The 20613-nt window shown below is 38.2% G+C and overlaps 1 protein-coding gene across 1 annotated transcript in view; it reads right to left on the bottom strand.

Moving 5' to 3' along the window:
* Positions 1-825: 825 nt before the first annotated feature.
* Positions 826-20613, bottom strand: part of Jak2 (Janus kinase 2) — a 71666-nt gene continuing 51878 nt past the window's right edge. Inside the window, exons 14-25 of the mRNA XM_028894523.2 lie at positions 19763-19850; positions 18950-19077; positions 17632-17770; positions 16152-16303; positions 15856-16006; positions 15011-15147; positions 10338-10527; positions 9679-9803; positions 9347-9519; positions 4115-4232; positions 2806-2919; positions 826-2161 (exon numbers count right to left, since the gene is read on the bottom strand). Of these exons, the coding sequence (XP_028750356.1) occupies positions 2054-2161; positions 2806-2919; positions 4115-4232; positions 9347-9519; positions 9679-9803; positions 10338-10527; positions 15011-15147; positions 15856-16006; positions 16152-16303; positions 17632-17770; positions 18950-19077; positions 19763-19850 (1623 nt within the window). The 3' untranslated portion in view covers positions 826-2053. The remainder of the gene's footprint in view (positions 2162-2805; positions 2920-4114; positions 4233-9346; positions 9520-9678; positions 9804-10337; positions 10528-15010; positions 15148-15855; positions 16007-16151; positions 16304-17631; positions 17771-18949; positions 19078-19762; positions 19851-20613) is intronic.

Below are 20613 nucleotides of genomic sequence, written 5' to 3'. Positions count from 1 at the left end.
GACTAATTTCTTTATATGTATTGTTCAAATCAAAATTAAAAAAATTATAAACACTCAATGAAAATGAAATCTCTTAACAACTTAGAGTTTTACAGTAAGATTGTCATCGCACTCTACAATATTAAGAGTACATATGTGAAAAGCTAGGTGGTGGTGGTGGTGGCGCACACCTTCAAGCCCAGCACTCAGGAGGCAGACGCAGAGGCAGGCGGATCTTTGTGAGTTCAAGGTCGTCCTGCTCTACAGCATGAGTTCCAGGATAGCCAGGGCTACTCAAAGAAACCCTGTGTTGAAAAAAAAAATTTTTTTAATATGTATTTTTAAAAATATTAAATAATTAAAAAAATTAAATAATAAATTAAAGAATATGTAAGATTCTTTAAAAGTAAAAATTCAAATATTTTAAAAAGCTTAACAAAATGTAATTTATACCACTATTTTTAAAAATAAGCAAAATATTATGGAAAATCTAAGTTTTAGTATAAAAATCCTAAATCAATCACATTATATGGTAAACTATGTTCATCTGAAATGCTATAGAATTGATATCAACTGTATAACATATATAAATCCTTGAGAAGTCCTTAGAAATTACATAAAAATATACTAACTTCCATTAAAATATTAATTTTTTAAACAAAATCCACTCGTCTCACCACGACAGATGTTTTCTGTATCTGGAATACACTACAATGCCTCAGAAAATGTGAGACACATTTCCTGCTGTCCTTTTTCAGCAAAACAAAACTCCTAAGTAAGAGTTAAAACATAGGATACACCACTGGAAACAGAGCATTTTTAAAATAAATTACCAAATATATAAAATCTTGTATAAATAACACACAAAAATCTTGTTTTATTTTTGACATGACATTGTCTAAAATGGAGCAGCACTAAAGTAGGTAACAATTACTCATTCTTTGAAACTATGTATGCTCTTTCTCCTCTTCTAAAGATGTACATTACACATCTTCCGGCGTTCTCGAACAGACACGAACAGCCTGCCCCACACCGTCTCACTTCCTGTCCATGGGGAGACTCTGACGAAGGGGCATTCCTCCTATCACTGCACGAGCAAGCTTGAAAACCCCTCACAGTCTTTGTCCATATTCTAACCCACCATGCATCTTAAAGCGCTGGTACATTTTACAAATTATTTATGGCTTATACTTCAATTTCATATACAATGACAAGTCTCAGGGACTGAAATGTCTTATTGGCAGTTAACAGTTCAAGGGAGGAAAGTATTTCTGGCATTTTTAATCTCAAAAATATAAAAGAATACTATTCACTGTAGTCATAGAAAAAGTTGGAGACAGTTCTATGTAAAAACACATTTACCATAAACAGACACGAGGGAAACAAATAAGAAAATAGATTGTGCTATATCTTTGTAAGATTGTTCCATTTCAAAATTCTTCAGGGCTAGGGAGATTTCCTATACAAATAAAAGTTGACTTCTGTTCCTTTTGCCTTGAGAATATTTACAGTGTCATGGAGCTGCAAGCCCTGAGACAGCAGCATAGATGAGCAGGAAAGAGAAGGTATTTATTCAATTCTCTGAGCATTTTAATTTGCATCATCAAGTTATTATACATCAATTATGGAAAAATTAGAAAACATTTAATAAACACCAGCCCTCATGTAAATCACACAAGATGCCAAAGTATTGTACACTCCACGTGGTAAAAACTGTACATGTATATTCTGTGTATCTCTAACACTGCAAAATTTACACTGTAATTGTTTCATTTTTCAAAAAGCCGACTTGAAAATGTCTATTTCTTCTTTTGTTGGAAGAGATGTAATGACTGTGTAGTGAGCTCCATGCAGCTTTTTTCGAGCATCTTGCAAGACTGTTCAGCAGTGTCTTTGACAGATGGTGCATGAAAAAAAATTCACAAAATTTCCAAAGTCTGAGCAGACAGCCTGACATTTTCTTTTGGCTAGTATCATGATAAAGACATGTAGATAAAGGTCCACAGCAATGTGGCTACAGAGCTTTGCTCTGATTCTGGAAGTCTACTTGGTCTCTGAGTAAAAGACTTCTCATTCATGCAGCCAGACTGTCCCGGATTTGATCCACCCGAAGTGCTAGGTCCCTGAAAGAGGGACGCTGATTTACATTGTTGTTCCAGCATTCTGTCATGATCATATAAATCTGTAAAGCGAAACGGTAGACCAAAATTAGAATGAACACAAAGAATCATGCTAATTAGAGGATGAATGATTTCGGAAATCTCAGCTAATTTGCCTAAGCCAATAATAATGCTATGGTTATGCCTTGAAACACATCATCTGTATGTATTTTTAATAAAACAAAAAAGAAAATGGATAATTACTGTAAATTAAAAAAATTGTTGGACTAGGGAGATGGCTCAGTGGATAACCAGATAATAAGAGTCAATCCTTGGGACCCACAAAAGCCAGATAGAACAGCACTTGTCTTTAATTCCAGCACTCCTAAGACAGGTCAAAGGGTAGAGATAAGAAAATCACCTGGGAAATAGTGACAAGCAGCCTGGAGTGCACAGCGCAGCAGGAGAAACAACATGGACTCCTCAGCAAGGTGGAAGGCGAGAACAGCCCCGGGAAAGTTCTCCTCTGATCCCAATGTGCACTGTGGTATGTGTGCCCCCCCCCCAACATCTACACTCAGAAACACACACACACACACACACACACACACACACACACACACACACACACACACTTTCTTTCTGACACATACATAGACACACACATTTATATCACATATGCACATCATACATACATACAAAAAATTAATTAATTAAAGATTGTTACCTCATCTGGGCACCCTTCTGGTCTTGGTAATCTTCCATTATTTTTCAGAAGCTCTATCAAATGGAACACAATCATTTGTCCTTGTTTATCATTACCAATCATTCGCATAAATTCCTGAAATAGAAATCCATTTAAATAACTTGATAAACATATTACACCAACAACATAAATGCAAATTAATATAAAATAGATATAACCATTTTTATATTAAGTTGGTAAAATTTCATTAAAAATGATGGTAAATATAGCAAACTACTCAGGCCTATCACTGCTGTGAGGACATACTCTGATACAGCTTTTCTTCTGAACCAATCAAAAGCAATTTACTAACTCATAACCTCTGACAACTACACTTTTATTCTTACATGATAGCCAGAAGTAAAACTACACATTTATGTATAAAAACAGTAAGTGATTATCCAGAAATATACAGCTGTATGACAGAATGCTACTGGGCAATTAAAATCATACTTGTAGTAAGTAATTACTGATAAAGTGAAATAAATACACACAATGCAGTAATTAGCAGGATAGCAAACTACACAAGAAGCTTATAAAATTCAACTTTAGAAGCTTATAAATTTAACAACAGATTTCTTTGTAAAGTTCCATTTTTCATACAAAATAAGTCTGAAAGAAAATGTCACATATTAAAATTGTTCTGAGTAATTTCATTAAAATTATTTTTATTTTTTCATACTTTCATATATTGAAAGAAACTTATAATGAACAGCACAAGTTCCTTCCAAAAGTTTAAGTGTTGTAATTTTTGTTTTGCTAGAGTAAATGCGCATACTCAGTATACTTTAAAATGCCATTAAAAGGCTTCCTGGGGGCCTGGTCTGCCAGTGCTGGGATGGTAGGCTCTTTAAGAGACCACGACAGTCTCCCTGAGCGTTCTAGTTCCTGTGAGAACAAGCTGCTTCACAGGAGGAGGAATCCAGGCCCTCCTGGCTCTGGTCTCCAGCCTTAGCAGGCGATCTTTTTTGTCCCCGTTCTGCTTACTTGCCATGCTGGGATGAACCCAAAGGGTCCTCGGCTCAATACTGTCCTTTCAATAACTGTGAGCTAAATAAGCCCCTTTCTTTATGATGTGCTCAGTGCCATGTATTTTGTTACAGTCACAGACATGGCCAAATTTAGTAAGTTTATGGTTATTTTGTTGGGTACTGTTGGATATTGTCTCCAAATAAACAATAAGGGATTCTAAAATGGGCCCTAGGTGTGTTACTCTTCTTTGCATAAGGCCTTTCTTGTGCTTAAAACAAAGGGCCTGGGGAGGGGTTAAACCATTAACAAGCACACTGACCACTGGTGGACTTTTACTCTTCTCAATGTATGTGAAAAGTTCGTACAGAACCACACCAAAGCTCCACACATCGGAGGCCACAGAAAACTTGCTCTCTGTCAGCGATTCTGGAGCATACCTGCAATAAATGGAAATCATTTAAAAGATGAGTTGAGGGGGAAAGACAAACAAATGATGACAAACATCACCCAGGGTGACAAACTCATCAAACAGAGGGCTCCTTTGCAAAGCTGACTCTTGGCGGGCACCAGGAACTTAAATTTCAGGAGCACGGGGTGGCTTCCCATGCTATTTACACAAGCACTGTACTTATTTGGGTATGTGCTTTCTTCTCGGAGTCTGGGATTTTGTTCATACCAGGCAGGCAGTGCCTATGAAAGCAGTCACCACAAAAACACTGGGCCCTGAGGTTTTTTTTTTTTTGTTTTTTTTTTTTAATTTCTTTATTTATTTTTGGGTAAAACCAAAACTTATTTTAAGCCACAGTCATCCTAGGGTCCCCCCTGCTATGTAGCTCCCTGGTTCTGTGGGTTGCAGCCTGATTGTCCTTTGCTTTATACCTAGAATCCACTTATGAGTGAGTACACTCTGTGGGTTCAAAACCCTGCTTCACCACTTCTTTAAAATATTGAAGTAGAAGCATTTTCCCTCCAGCTCTTCTTAGTACCAACCCTAAACATGTTGGAACATGCCAAAAGATTAAAGCAAAACAGCATTTTGATAATCAAAGCATTAGGGAGGACAAAGATTTTTTTAAAAATAAAACCAAGCTTTGTTTTGAAAATTATGTCTAACTCCTATAGATAAAACTGCACATGATTTCTTTCAGATCCAGATTTTGCTTGCTAGGGCTTGACGGTGTTCTCTCCAAAATTCAGGTATTAAAACTTAATGGCCAATGTCAGCTAATCAGATAAGAGAGGAGGATTTTGAGTTGAGCCACTGGGAAAATGAGCCCAGAAAGGCAAAAAAAAAAAAAAAAAAAAAAAAAAAAAAAAAAAAAAAAAAAAAAAAAAAAAAAAAAAAAAAATGCCAATATCAGTAAGAGGGGGGTTTTTAGGAGATAGTGAAGCCCTGGGGAATCCTTCATGGAGAGTGACATTAAGATACTATGGAATAGGCTTAGTGACTCTCCTGCCCAGATTCCACCTTGCTCCGTGTAAGAACAGTTAATGATATGTAATGATGAATAATGTATCTTATTTTCATAGAAGTTAGTTATATAAGACACGGATCATCTTAGGCTTATCTTGACTGCCCTCATTCTCTCTCTACATACTCAGGAAAACAGTTCCCAAAGGTTGTGTTGTTTGGTGGCTTTTACTGTGACCGAGAGAAAAATAAGGCATGCAAGTGAGTGTTCAAAAATCAGGGAGGAGACGTCAGAGAAGGAAGGGCTGTGCAGCCTGGTTCACTGGCTTCACAATGACTGCGGAGGCACGTGTTCAGCCATTCTGCTCTCTTTTGGATTTTGGTGGAAAGGATCAACACAGGACCTCGTGTATACTACACCAGTATCTTTAATCTATTATTGTGTAGGAGTGGATGATGGGATGGGGTATGTATGGGTCATGGCATGCCTATGGAGGTCAGAAGACAACTCTGAAGACTGTTCTCTGCTTCCAGTTTTTACATGGATTTGGGGGAGGAATTTAAATCATCAGGTATGGCAGGCACCTCTACCAGCTGAGCCATCTCACTGGCCCACTACTACTAGTTTTTAAAAATAGTATTTTACAACATTAATATACTTCTTGGGGTTGCAGGTGGACCTGGTGGATAAACTGGTTCCTGTAAAAGGTGTGAGGACCTGAGTTCAGATCCCAGCACTCATACAGAACACCAGGGATAGCAGCCTGTAACCCAAGTGCTGAGGGGCAGAGACAAGCAGATCTGAGGGCTTGCTGACCAAACTGACAAGTTTAACCATGTGCAAGTCTTCTTAATGACTGGTTAGATAGAAAAATACTTTGTACCCTTGGAAAATTCTGATAGATCCTAATAAAAAATAAAAAAAAAATCCTAATGGGCAAATAATCTTAGTATCACTGTGAAATGTTTTGCCTTCAAAGAGAAGATTGCAGGGACTCCACACAGAATTGCTCTTCTAGATCAGAAGCAGAAGTTCTGTCTAAACTAAGAACTCACCATGAGAAAGCCTCTCATTTCCCACCCCACACAGTGTCTACTGAACACTGCCTGAAGTTATACAGTGCGGTGCATGGGGTTTCTCAGTTCACATTTACTCTCTAATAGAACACTGGACCTCCGGGTATTTTATATATTTCTTTTATAACAGCCTTAATCTCATTCTCAAGGAAGGCATAATCATAGCCCAGTCTTTTCTGGGGAAGGGGAACTGTAGATGAACCCAGGGCTGATCTACCACTGAGCTAAATCACCAACCCTTTCTAATAATTTCTGAAATGTCCCTCCCTCCAGAAAGGACACATTCGAGTCAGGGAGGGCTCTATGTCTTTCTGGCTCCACCACTCCACCTAGTCTGTGACCTGTCAGTCACCTGATATCCCTTGTGAGGACTAAGAGGGGGTTGTTTGTTTCCGTGGTGGTTAGTGTGTTAGTCTTCTGTACATTCCAGAATCAATTCTCTGTCAGATGTACAGCTGGCGAAGATTTCCTTCTGTTCTGTAGGCTGCCTTTCCACTTGATTATTTCCTTCCCATACAGAAGCCTTTTAATTTCATCAAGTCTCACTTGTCAATGATTGCCTCTGTTTCCTGAGTAACCAGAGTCCTATTAAAAAGCCCTCACCTATACATGCCTGTATCTTGTAGTGAAGTGAATCCCTGACATGATCATGTTTTAACCATAACTACTGCTGAATACACTGCCACATCTCTAAAATACACTTCCTTTAACACACACTCATAATGCCATTATGACTTACTCTTATGTGAAACAATTTATTTCAAATTTTCTTAACTACAGTTCTTTCTGAACTAACAGTTTACAGTAACTTGGATGAGAAGTGAATTTAAAGCATTAAATAAAAATAACCAGGACATATGGATAACTTGATGAATCTTAGAAAATATTTATAAATTGACAGTTGTATTTTTTATATTACTCTTTTTAAATTTCAGGTCAGACATCAAAATAAATTATATTTAATAAAAAATTTTAAACACCATCCTTTAATATTTAATTCAAACAACACTACTTTAATAGTATTACTTCAGCAGAGAAATAAACCAGAAAGTCTACTGGAAACACATATAAAACCAAAACAAGTTCACTGTGGCATTCCTAGAGGACAAAAAGGCATCCTAAATTAACACATTTGAAACTCTGCATCAGCCAGGGTGGTGGCGCACACCTTTAATCCAGAAACTCCAGAGGCAGACAGGCAGATCTCTGTGAGTTTGAAACCTGTGTAGTCTACATATCAAGTTCTAGGCCAGCCAAGGATACAGTGAGACCCAGTCTCAAAAACAACACCCCCCACCCCAACGCCCCAACCCCCCACCTTCCAAAAAACCCAATCCAACACAAACAAACAAACCACAAAACTTTCACCAAAGTACATTTCAATGGAACCAATGATATCTATTGAACACATGAAAAACAAGGCAGCAGAACATGATGTTAAGATCTTCCTATTGAAGACATGGTGCTCACAGAACAGAGAAATCAAACTAGAACTATACTGCTGGCCGGTCCTCATAGTACCGTAAAGTGTTACATGGGTTACTGTGGAGAATCGTCATATCCTGTGGGCAACAATACTCATCAGTCAGACGAAATACGTTTACCAGTGCAATAGTGGCAGCTCCACATGGGAACAACCGACTCCTTTCTAACTGATTTGAGGCATGGTCCAAGGAGGGAAATCATGTACGATCTAGTGGAAACCCAGTAAGTCCTTGGCTCAGGAGTCCCAGGCACTGCTGGGGAAGCTGCTGCCACTGTTTTGAGGGACGGACCTGACGTACCCACTACATTACCTTCTAAGTAATGGTGTCTATGTGTATCCACAAGTGCTGCTGTCAGCGCTAGTCTGCGAAGCTCCTGTCTACAGTCGTCAGCAGTGCCTGTCATTCTCTTGAACTCACAGCAGCTGTGATTACATGCATAAAACTGGGCCTACCACCATTCTATCATTAGAGGAGAGGGGGGGTTTATGGTCCCACCCCTTCATGATATTTATATTCAGTCCATGATTCCAAATATCTAAAAGATGTTTTCTTAAGTGGTGTAGCTGTGAGAAGTCCAAACGCTTGCCTATGCGCCTGTAAGCAAAGCATAACTAAACTTCCTGGGTCACCAGAATGGGAGCTAGTTGGGAATAGGAAAAGATCAATGGGAAGGAGAGTGAGGCAAAAGAGAGTAAAGGTGATTGAAATATATTCCATGAATGTATGGAAAATGTTATAAGAAAATGTTATGTTTTAATTAATATATGTTAAAATATAATAAGTAAAATGAATTAGGAATGTTCCTGAAATTTTTAATTAAAAATCAAAAATTCTAACTCCAAATTTATAAATCCAGTATTTAATTAATGCCAGATTACAACATTATCATAGTTTAGAAAGTTTAAAAAGTATAAATGCAAGGATCAAACTGAGTTTGAATCCCAGTGCTATAATTTATTAGTCTTGACACCTTGGGCAAGTTTATTTAACTTACATTTACAATTAAAGTCCCCTCCTGCTTCAAATGGAGCTCCAGGTAGATCTTCTAAGAAATGTTTGAGATTAGAAGTGCTTCAGGTTTCAGATTCTGGGACATTTACTTACATAAATGTCTGTCAGTTAAGCTTCCCGACTTCAGACCTGAAGCTCTGAGTGCCACTCAGTGCCTAAGATGTTTGGTGCTTCAGTGCATTTAATTTTGGGTTTTCAGGCTAGGACTGTTGGATCTATAATAATCATAATAGATATTTTCCATGGATTGTAATAAGGATTCCTAAGAGGTTGGAGGGATGGCTCAGTAGTTGAGAACACATACTGCTCTTCCAGATGACCTAAATTTAATTCCCAGCACCCACATCAGGAATCTCACAACTATCTGCAGTTTTTTAAGAAATATTATTTGAGATAACACATGAATGTAGTCAGCTCAATACAAAGCATATGATAAATATGCTGTTATTGGAAGCAGTGCTAAACTGAATGCTATTAAATATTATATATTAAGTAACAGTAAAAACAACATTTGAAGCAAGTTCTCTAAAATTTCACTTTATTATACTGAAAAATGCCTACTCACCAGAATATAGGACTTTCACCTGGTTCTTTTACCTTGTAGTATTCTTTGTCCTGTGGCAAGACTTTAGTTAATCCAAAATCTCCTATTTTAACTCTGTTCTCATTTTCCACCAATATATTCCTTGTTGCCAGATCCCTGTGGATATACCTTTTTGTACCGAGATATTCCATGCCCTGTGGATAAAATACGTTTTTCTTTCAGTAGTTGTATGAACATAATTTAAATGACTGTATTCAACAAGTTCTCTTTACTAGTTAATGACAGTCTAGATGACTTCTGAGTTAGTTCACCACGTTTATCTCATCCACAGCAGACATTTAGGATGTTGGTACCTTGCATATCTGAGACGTGTACTGCAGAAGTTTTTTGTGATCTATCCGTTCTTTATGTTTTTGGAGATAGTCTCGTAAACTTCCATATGGCAAATATTCCATAATTAATCTTAGGTTGCGCCGACCTTTTAATATACAAAAGGAACATGATGTTTTACCATGCTATATTTTACTGATTAAATACTAGGAAAAAATGTATGTAAATGATTTAAGTATATACAAAATCTGGGTCCATGATGATAAAACTTTATTACAAATTAAAGGTGATATAGTATTTAAGAATACAGGCTTTTCAATCCAAAATTTTTGAAAGAAGCATTAAAAATATTTATCCTTTAACCTCTTTTAATTATTTATGTAAATTCAAATAAGTTGATAATTTTTTAAAATTATAACAAGTATCTAATACAGAAATATCCTAATAGACTACATAAGGAAGTTAATTTTGTTTTTAAAAAGTTAACACATTTTTGAGGAAGTGGTAAGAAGGGTGATTAAATTACCAGCCAAAACACTGGTGTAGTTATATACATGATCTCTTGCACAATCCCACACATCTCTCTCTGCATACTGACAAATCTTTAGACAACAGTATGTTTCCACTCCCAGGCTGTCAGAGACCTACTGTGAAGTTGAGACAGGTTTCCATGGGAACATACCAGCACTGTAGCACACGCCCTTGTACTTTACGATGTTGTCATGCTGCAAGGATTTCAGGATCTCAATTTCCCTTTCGAAGTCTCTGAGATGCTCTTCAGTGCTGTGCTGGAGTTTTTTAACAGCCACCACCTCCCCAGTGTTGTCCTGCAGAGGGTCATAGCGGCACATCTCCACACTCCCAAAGTTACCCTAGATAACACGTGACATTAGGATGGAAGCCAAACGTCTTCAAGACAACTACTACTGACTGCTAAATATACAGGAAGTACTTGGCAGCTAGAATTAATAGAAAGAATTCTCAGTTCATGTTAGACAACCATGGAGCAAGAAATGGAAGTATTATTTTAAAAACTGGGTAGTATATCTATAAACAACTTCTTTGAGATGAATTATAGACTGAAAAATTATAGACTGAATTATACTTTTCCGTTATCTCAATGCCCCTTGATATTGCTATCAGTGACTGGTATCCATATTGCTATGGACTGAGTATGTGTAACCCCCCACACACCAATTTACAGGCCTAATTCCTAATATGATTGTACTTAGAGTAGCCTTATACAGGGTGATAAGACTAAATGGTCACAAGGGTGGCACCCTTATAAGAACAAGAATAACTCCAGAAGTTTCCCTCTCCAAAAGCCTCCATCTGAAGCCAGGCAGAGCCCTCACTATAAACCAAATCCTGCCAGAACTCTGACCCTGGACTTTTCAGCCCCTAGAATTGTGAAGAAAAAATGTTTGTTATATTCATCCAGCCAGAACACAGTCTTTCATTATACAGACAAATACAAACTAATAAAGAATCTGCTTGACTTAAGCCTAAGAGATGGCTCAGCAGTTAAGAGCACTGGCTGCTCTTCCAGAGGACCTGGGTTCAATTCGCAGCACCCACATGGCAGCTCACAACTGCCTCTAACTCCAGTTCTAGTGGGTCTGATGCCAATGCACATAAAATAAAGTTAAATACATTTTAAAAAGAATGGCTTAGGTGATATTCCTACATTAAAGAAAAATGAGCAGTGTTTAAAGAAATGCACTTTCTCTCTTTATGTAGGAGACATTACACCTTATCCCACTGCTCCCCATGCCGTAGCTGTCCTCCAGGCCTGGCCCAGCTGGCACGTCCTGTGCTAGCCCAGCCTGGGAAGTGCAGCTCTTACCCTCATCAAAGAAGCTTCTTTGTGCGGCACCAGGAGACCATTACAGGAGGCCACAACTGTCAAAACCCAGACACCCCACTGTGGGTGCCCATCCCTAACTGACATTCACAACACCACTCCTGCAGCCATGGCCCAGAGAACACAGGGGAGGGGTGTCCATGAGAGACAGCCAGGAGACCAGGAAGTCTGGTCTGAGACTGTGACTTCTAGCCGTGACAGGGACGCTACACACCCATGAAATCTCAACCATATGGCTGCCTACACAAGATCTGAACAATTTCAACACTAGTTGACATCCCAAAAATAATCAAACAGATCACAAGCACAAATAATTACAATTCTGACATCTGTTCCCACTTTGTGTCCTACAGAAGAATCTTAAGAGCCTATGACCACTGAGGTGTAAATGGGATGGATATATACTCCTCACCCTTCTCTGTATTGTTTGCTGGCCACCTCTTCTCACCATTCTAAGAGCCAGTGAAACACGTGGCACACAAAAGGAGCTCTAATATTTGTGTAATATCAAAACCACATGATTTCGGAAAAACTCAAAATGCGAAAGTAATTAAGACCCTTCCAAGGCTGCCTGATTCCTAACGTGCCCTTTAAACTTTCTTCCACAGGCTTGAAAGGGTGTGACCCTAATATGCTGTGGAATGGTCTGTATGTCAAATGCTCTGATTGGTCAATAAATAAAACACTGATTGGCCAGTGGCCAGGCAGGAAGTGTATAGGCGGGACTAACAGAGAGGAGAATTGAGAGATCAGGAAGGTGGGGGGAGTCACTGCCAGCCACTGCCATGACAAGCAGCATGTGAAGACGCTGGTAAGCCACGAGCCACGTGGCAAGGTATAGATTTATGGACATGGATTAATTTAAGCTATAAGAACAGTTAGCAAGAAGCCTGCTACGACCATACAGTTTGTAAGCAATATAAGTCTCTGTGTTTACTTGGTTGAGTCTGAGCGGCTGTGGGACCGGCGGGTGACAAAGATTTGTCCTGACTGTGGGCAAGGCAGGAAAACTCTAGCTACACTAATAGCTACCTATGGTTTTACACTTTGAATTTTCAAATTTGAAACACTGAGTTTCTACCTAGAAAATAGAAATAAGTTGTTTTTCCTTTTCAGGTTATTATAGTGTAATTATTAAACAAAATATGCATGCATGGTGTATAAAGTGATAATTAAGGGATTGGGGATTTAGCTCAGTGGTAGAGCACTTGCCTAGCAAGCACAAGGCCCTGGGTTCAATCCTCGGCTCCAAATAAATAAATAAAGTGATAATTAAATACACACACACACACACACACACACACACACACTCACAGAGTTATAAAACGTTCACTACAATCAAGTTAATTAACACAGAAGGCCTTAACCACACAAATGCTCCCACATCCATGCTCTTCATCAACTTAGAAGAGATGGAAACATAAAAGGAAATCCAGGCCAGTGAGGTGCTGCACACTCTGATCACAGATTCTCAGAAGGTTGAGGCAGGAGGATCGTAGGTTCAAGGCTAGCACAGACAACTAGGCAGGACCTTGTCTCTAAATAAAAAGGCGTTAGGGTATAACTTGGTGGAAGAGTACTTGCCTAGCACATGTGAGACCCTGAGTTTAATCCCCAGGATGGTAAAATAAAGGGAAGGAGAGAGGGAGGATGAATGTTAGCTGAAGATACCATTAGCATCTGAAGCTAAGAAAATTTTACTAGATTTTTTTAACTTCAAATAAATATGATTCCCTGCCCCCCAAAGTGTTACATATTACCAAGAGAATTCTTTAAGGGAGATTATAATATCCCTTAAAAACTGTATTTGAGGACTTGAAAAGTCAGTTTGTTCAGAATCACAGGTAAAATCATTTTAAGGTTTTCATTATTCTGTTCCCACTAACTATACTCAGTTAGTCAATGGCTAGTAGTTCTGGTCATAAAATATTTGTATATAACAAACAATATTCAGATAGATTCAACAGAAGGGCAGGAAGGAGTCATACTAACTTTTCCCTTTTTCATAAATGGATCTTTATTAATGTTACCACAGCCAAATCTCTGTGAATAAAAGGTATGCTTTTTAGCTTCATGGGATATGATCTGAAAAAATGATTATAGACGATGATGTAACCGAAGCACATTCACACAGAGCAAACACACATGTATAACAGCAGAAGAGCATGGAGTCAAGCTCTTATCTCACAGCTGCTCCTATCTCGCCGTGTAACTAGACAAGGTCTTTGAATTCCCTACACTTGATTTTTTTCATTGTAAAATGAAGAAGTTATTTTCATATTTAAAGTATAATTTCTTAAACTTTGCAAAGAATACTTTCTATGATATGTCAATAGGTAATAGAGGAAGAGGGAATGGAAAGGCTTCTATGATTTAATAAATTTTGGACATATACTGTAATATTACCAAGAAATGATCAATATTGCAAAAGTAATGAAACATTATATGGGATTATGTTATAAAAACATGGCTTCCACCTTGGATGCATGCTCTCAGCTACCACTTTGTAAGTCAGCCCTGTAGAAAGGTCCAGGTAAGCTTGGAAGGAGACCTGGCAATAGCCATGTTAGTGAGCTAGGAAAGAGATCTTCTAGTCAAGACTTCAGAGGGACATCTTGATCCAAAGCAACCCAGGTAAACTGTCCCAGACCCCAATTCAAAGAAACTGGCAAGTTTTAGGGTAATTTGCTTCATATCAATAGATAATGAACATTCCCACTACCTAGACTTTTTTCCCCTCAATTGCTATATTCCTTCAAATATTCCCAAGAGTATTTCACATAAAAAGGAACAACAGTTATTAATATCGTTAGGCTAATTTTAATATAACTATCAATGTTTAGTTTTTAGAAATTCAATTGGAACTTCTAATATAAGTCCAAGTCTTAGTGAGGCCTTCATGTTGTATCTGTGCCAAAATCCAGTTCATAATGAGATATGGTATAGATCCCTGTAAACAAGAGAACTTGCCACTACAATTGTGCCTGCTTATCATCGAGTCTTTTTTCATCTTGATTGTTATCTACGCTATATGTGACTGTGCAACCTTTTAATGGAATCTCTGTTAATGAACATTGTAATTCAAGGTCCTAGGCTGTAAACAATCAGATTATTTCTCCCAAGACAAAGTTGGAAAGGCAGAGAGAACACTGTGTTCCTTTCTCTATTGCACTAACTTACTATGAACTACAAACTCCCCCTCCAAGCAAGAGACCCCAAATACATCAGTCTGGGAGTACTCCTTAGCTTACTAACCATCCTCTTACAAGATGTTGAATGTGCACTCCATGCTAAAGGACCTCAGGTATTCTAAAGTAAAGCGTCTATTCAACAGAAATATTCTCAAACATCCAACAATTAAGCCTTTTGTCTACAAACACCCCTTAAAACTTTTATGGAAAGTGAATTGAGCAGCTCTAGTCCAATGCTTTCTTGTTTCCAAATAAAAGGATATATGATTATATTCTATTTGAAAACTTAGGACAGCTTACCTTGCCAAGTTGTTGTAGAAATTTCAAGTGTCTCTCTTCAAACTGTGTAGGGTCTCTATCTTCAAAAGCACCAGAAAACCCTAGGGCACCTATTCTCACGTTTGGTAGCATGTCGTTTTCTGTTAGTAGTTCATAATCTGGAGGAATAGAGAGCGACACTACAGTGAGGTGACAAATACCTTCTCTGGCTAAAACTGATAGGTATTCAAGCTAAGAAGCAGAATGGATTTGGAACACTAAATAACACAACTCAAAATTACTTAAATTATATTAATAGGAGCCTTTATTTGTTGCCCAGACTTTCAAGATAGATTCTCAAGGGGAAAAATACTCCAGAATAGTTGGTTTCAGTATTCTCGAAGTGAGACTCTATTCCAGTGACTGTAGGGAGAAAGGTGTGCTGACTAACTATGGGACAGGCATAAAATTATAAAATAGGTGGGAACTAGGAAAACCAAAAGAGGTGTTGTTAAAAACTCTGTGCAGCCAAATAACAAATGTAATCAAATAAGCCCGCTTCTCATGAAATTGACAAATTAAATGTAGACTGGATTCTAAAACTCGCACTGACATACACAATGAATTTTGTGGTTAAGTTTTCTTGTTCAAACAAATAAACAAGTAAATAAAATTAGGTTATGGAAGGTGAAAAGATCTTTTTAAAAAATAAAGACTCCCCAGTCAAGTGGAACATGTATACAGCACAAGGACTCACAGGAATGTAAGAAAGGAAAAGGCCGAAAAGACAAAGCTTTCTTTGCTGAGATTACAAAATTACAAAGTGTCCAGTGAAAGCAACAGAGGTGGAGAGACAGTGACAATGAGATGGCCCCATCAGAACGAACCTGGAGTAAACAGGCTGTTAAGGTCCCGGATGACTGCTCTGAAGGCAGGCCTGAAATCTGGCTCATAATCCATGCAATTGTTTATAAGGTTTGCCAATTCTGTCCATTTAGGTGCAGGAAGCTGATGCTTATCCTCATAAAACTGCAGCTTCTATAATTAGAGAACCAAATGCTAAGAATGAGTTCTAGAGCACTGTTATTGACCTTCTTTTCACAATGAGGTGGGCTACGAAATGTCATACCATGTGAAAGCAACCTGGAGAATCAGGCTGTACTTCCAGTCTGTATGAACTTACTCTTTGAGAATCCAGAGCACTCAGAGGCCTGTCTCCTCCACTGCAGATTTCCCACAGAGTGGTACCAAAACTCCATTTGTCTGTTGCCAGATTTAGGTTTTTAGGATTTTCAATGCATTCAGGTGGTACCCAAGGTATTCTCTCCTGGAGAACTTTTAAACAACAGGAACAACTATAGTTAAATATGCTCCACAAATCATTGTTTTATATGTGAATAGTTTTCATACTTATTTGAATGATTAAGTCTTTCATGGTTGTAGAGGCCTGGTCTGGCTCATGTTTGCTAAGCTTAAGAGCAGGATGCACAAAGACTGAGTAATTTTCCCATGGTTACACATTTTTTAACAGCATTGTTGGACTTAGTATCCTGTGTAATGAAGTTTGGATCAACTAAACTTCTTTCCATTAAACCAAAATGTCTCAGCTGGCATACCATTTTCATTACCTTCCAATTAGTTCTGTTTCCCTCTCACAGGAAGAAATATACAAATTTTTTATTTAATGTTTAATTAAAAAATATTTACAGCATGTAAGTGATACAAGTAATGTTACATCATTGATGGGCAGAGGCCACTATGACAAGGCCCAACAGGCATTATTATAGCAGACAAATGATTTAACTACACCAAGATAGTCTTAGCATGGAACTGACAGACTGGGTAATGTTCATTCATAGAGCTCCCCAAGTAAAGCTTCTGTAGTCCTCGACTCCACGACAAAGAACATATCTGAGGAAGGAAGCAACAGGGTAACTCTCCCTTCTGGAATTCGGACACAGAGAATGAGGACAATATTATACCTTTTGGTAAAACAATATGGGTACTTTTCTACATAGCAAGGAGATTAAAGAGTTCATTCGTTCCTCTCTCCTTTACCATAGAGAAGTTTTGTTGTTGTTGTTAATATTTTAACTTCTCATCCAAAAAGGTCAATTTCCTCAAATGCCAGATCTAAAAACCCTGTAAGACTTTCTTCTCTACACTACTCTATTATCATTGTCCTTACTTCAGAGTCAGCCATCAAAGTTAAGCAGCACTGGCTAAACCAGAATATTGTACACAGATGCACAAATGCAAGAAGAAAATCAGTGAAGATACAGCCAGCAATGTGGCTTAAGTGGATAAAGGTACCTGCAGCCAAGTTCAAGGAGCAGGGTTCAATCCTGAGGACTCATATGACCAACTCCCTCTAGCTACCTTCTGATTTCCACACGTGTTCTGGCATATGCATGCCCCCCATACACACATATACACAAAACAATAATTTCATAGTCTATGGTGACATGCTTATACAAAAGAAGAAATGAACATGGTCACAATTTAGTTATAACTTAATTTAAATTACTACAAGTAGGAGCTAAATGTCATCAGTAAGCAAGAACACTATTAAACTAGAATTAAAGGAAAATTAGCAATATGATTTTTATGGTGCCACCCAAATAAAATGTAAGAAAGCCAAATGCAGTCAGTAGAGAACTTACTGTCCTTTGGTAGAACTGTAATGCTAATGCCAGGATCACTAAGTTTGATGAAAGGTGGATTCCCTGTTTTCCTGTCTTCTTCTCTGATAAGCAGGATATTTTTGGCACACACATTCCCATGAATAAGAGATTTTTCTTCCTATTAAAGTTAAATGCACATACACTCAAATATCAATACGCAAATATGTGTGCATATAATATGCCCAAAGCTACAACATAGATTTAAAGAAGACAAAAAACAACAGAGTAACTACTAGTTTGGAGGCATACTTTGAGACAAGAAAGGAAGTCTTCAGTTTCTTACTATAACTGATACAATAATTTATGCCCACACTGAAATGAGCATTACTTTTCAAAGAAGAGATTACAAATGATAAGCATTTCTAGGTGGTAACTGGCATTAGGAAAGACTACTCTGGTTCAATAAATGTATACTAATGACAGGTGGGCACTCTGGTGGTCTGCACCTCTGTCAACACTACTTTCTCACTGAACACTATTCAACTGCCCACAAACACCACAAGGTGTCTTCTGCTATCACAGCAGGATGATAGGACTCTACAAATTTTTGGTTAAATTTTCTAAACCCAGGTGTGTTGTGGGATATTATTTTAACTGTGTAAAGGTATGTTACATTTGTTTCTGCTGCTTTTGTTAACAATGCAAAGACGTGTTATATTGGTTTGATTAAATAAAATTAACCTGGGGTCAGGAGGCTGAGTCAGCAGCCGGCTGACAGGAAGTGGTAGGGAGGAGCTAAGTGTAGCGAGGGTTCTTAAGTGGGGCTGAGCAGAGAACTCAGGGGTTTTTGGGAGACACAGCAAGGAGAGAAGATCAGCTGCTTGCTATTCAGCCTCTGAGCAAGCTGAATTTCACCTCAACCTTTGAACCCCGAGTTCTACAGAGAGATAGAAATATAGATAAAGCTGGAGTTGGTGCCCAAGGGAACAGCATGCCAGCCTGGCTGCGGCCTGTGCGGCAGAACCGCTGCTGGTGGTTGCAGGGCTGCAGCTGCCAGCTGGGACAGCAGCTGCTTACGGTGCAGCTACTGTACTGAATGCAGAACGCCACAGGGGATATAAAACCTGGGTGCCTGTGACAGTCCCAAGAGATTGTGGAGTAACAGCACTGTCTTTCAAAGCTGATTTCCTACCTACATACGTCTGTAACAGTACCTTTCAACACCTAACATTATTTTGAATGACTTGGCACTCATTCCAAGATTTATTTCTGGTTGTCAGGTTGAAATTAGTATATTACTTTCATGAAATAAAACAGCAAGTTTTAGTTTTTAAAAGAGAACACAGCAATTACTTACTAGAAAATGCATGGCCCATGCCAACTGTTTAGCCACTCCAAGTTTCCATAATATATTTAGGGAATTTTTGTTTTTTTTCAGGTATGTATCCAGTGATCCAAATTTTACAAACTCTTGAACCAAAATGTCTGCATTAAAATATAGGTAATAATAAAGCTCAAGTATATATCCAATTAAAATGTGTAATTAAAAATTTCAAAATACTTGTGTTATTTGTGGCTACAATATGTGAATAAATTAATTAAGTAAACTGTAGTAATTTAAAGGAAACTTAATAAATACACATCATTATACTTTTGTTTCTAGCTTATTCACAACAGTAAGAGGTAGGACTCCAAACAATTTATACCTAACACATAATTGTATATATAACATAGTATATTTTATACAATGTAAATATACTGGAGAACATACCTAGTGCCAATATTCAGTCACTTCAATCAGTTTCATTAATAATTCAGTCTGCCATTTCTCTGCTTTGTTTTCCTAACTACAAATAAGCTTGTACTGAAAAGGGCCAGTTGCCCCAGTTACACGAGTCACCCACAATCTGTATTGTTATGTTACTGAAATACTCCTCCCATCATTATATTATATGTCATTATAATAAGACATAGTAACTCTAGTCAGCATTTTAGCTCTAACACCAGTTTCCTTTTTCACAAGATATAACTGAACAGCAGGCCACAGCGCTTTCAAGTTCAACGGCATTTGTAATTCCATGGCTGTACTGGTCCCCACTGTAGTTAGTCCTAAACAGTGACTCTCCGAGGCAGGCACGGCACCAACAAGGGAAGCAGCGGCTGGACTTACTCTCCTCTCCACAGACACACACTCCATAGTTGAGGACCAAGTGCTTGTGAGAAAGCTGACTCATCATGCTTGCCGCTTCAAAGAAAGACTGCGGGGAGGAGACAAGAAATGTGAGGGTTCTGTTCAGTGACGGCCACTGCTGTGTGTAATTCAGAAAGACACTGACTCAGTCTTAGTCTCACATGGACATTACAAGTTTTAGTACAGTGCCTTTCAAACTTACTCTTTTTAAATACTTAGTTATTTATTTTTTGAGACAGGGGTTCTCTATGTAGTCCTGGCTGTTCTGGAACTTGCTTTGTAGACCAGACTGGACTAGAACTCACAAAGATCCACCTGCCTCCCAAGTACTGGGATTAAAGGTGTGTGCCACCACATCTGGCTTCAAACTTATTCTTAAGTGGGTGAAATTGTGGAGGAATCTATAAAGCTCTGAGTGGTTATGTTTAAAGGGAGCAGCCTCTGTATATGTAAAGATTTAATAGTACCTATAACACAACACTGAAAATAATGAGTGCATTAGTAAGTTATTTGTAAATCCTGTTACTTTTAGGCTGGGATGATGGCCTCGTGGTTAGGAGCACTGGTCTTCTTCCAGAGGACCTGGGTTTGTTCCCAGCACCCACGTGGCCACTAATAACCATCTGTAATTCCAGTTTCAAGGGATCTCATACCCTCTTCTGACCTCCACAGGTACTCATGGTGCACAGACATACATGCAAGCAACACCCATGCACATAAAGTAAAAACAAGTAAACTAAAAAATAAACAAACCCTAAGGATAAATTTTACAGAAAAAATTAAAGTCCTAGAATCTTCTATAGTTTCATCATGCAGCCATAAATGTTCCT

The sequence above is a fragment of the Peromyscus leucopus genome, chromosome 1 (genome assembly GCF_004664715.2).
Source record: "Peromyscus leucopus breed LL Stock chromosome 1, UCI_PerLeu_2.1, whole genome shotgun sequence".
Taxonomy (NCBI): Eukaryota; Metazoa; Chordata; class Mammalia; order Rodentia; family Cricetidae; genus Peromyscus; species Peromyscus leucopus.
The sequence above is the reverse complement of the archived record's forward strand: the minus strand, read 5'-3'. Positions and strand labels throughout refer to the sequence as shown.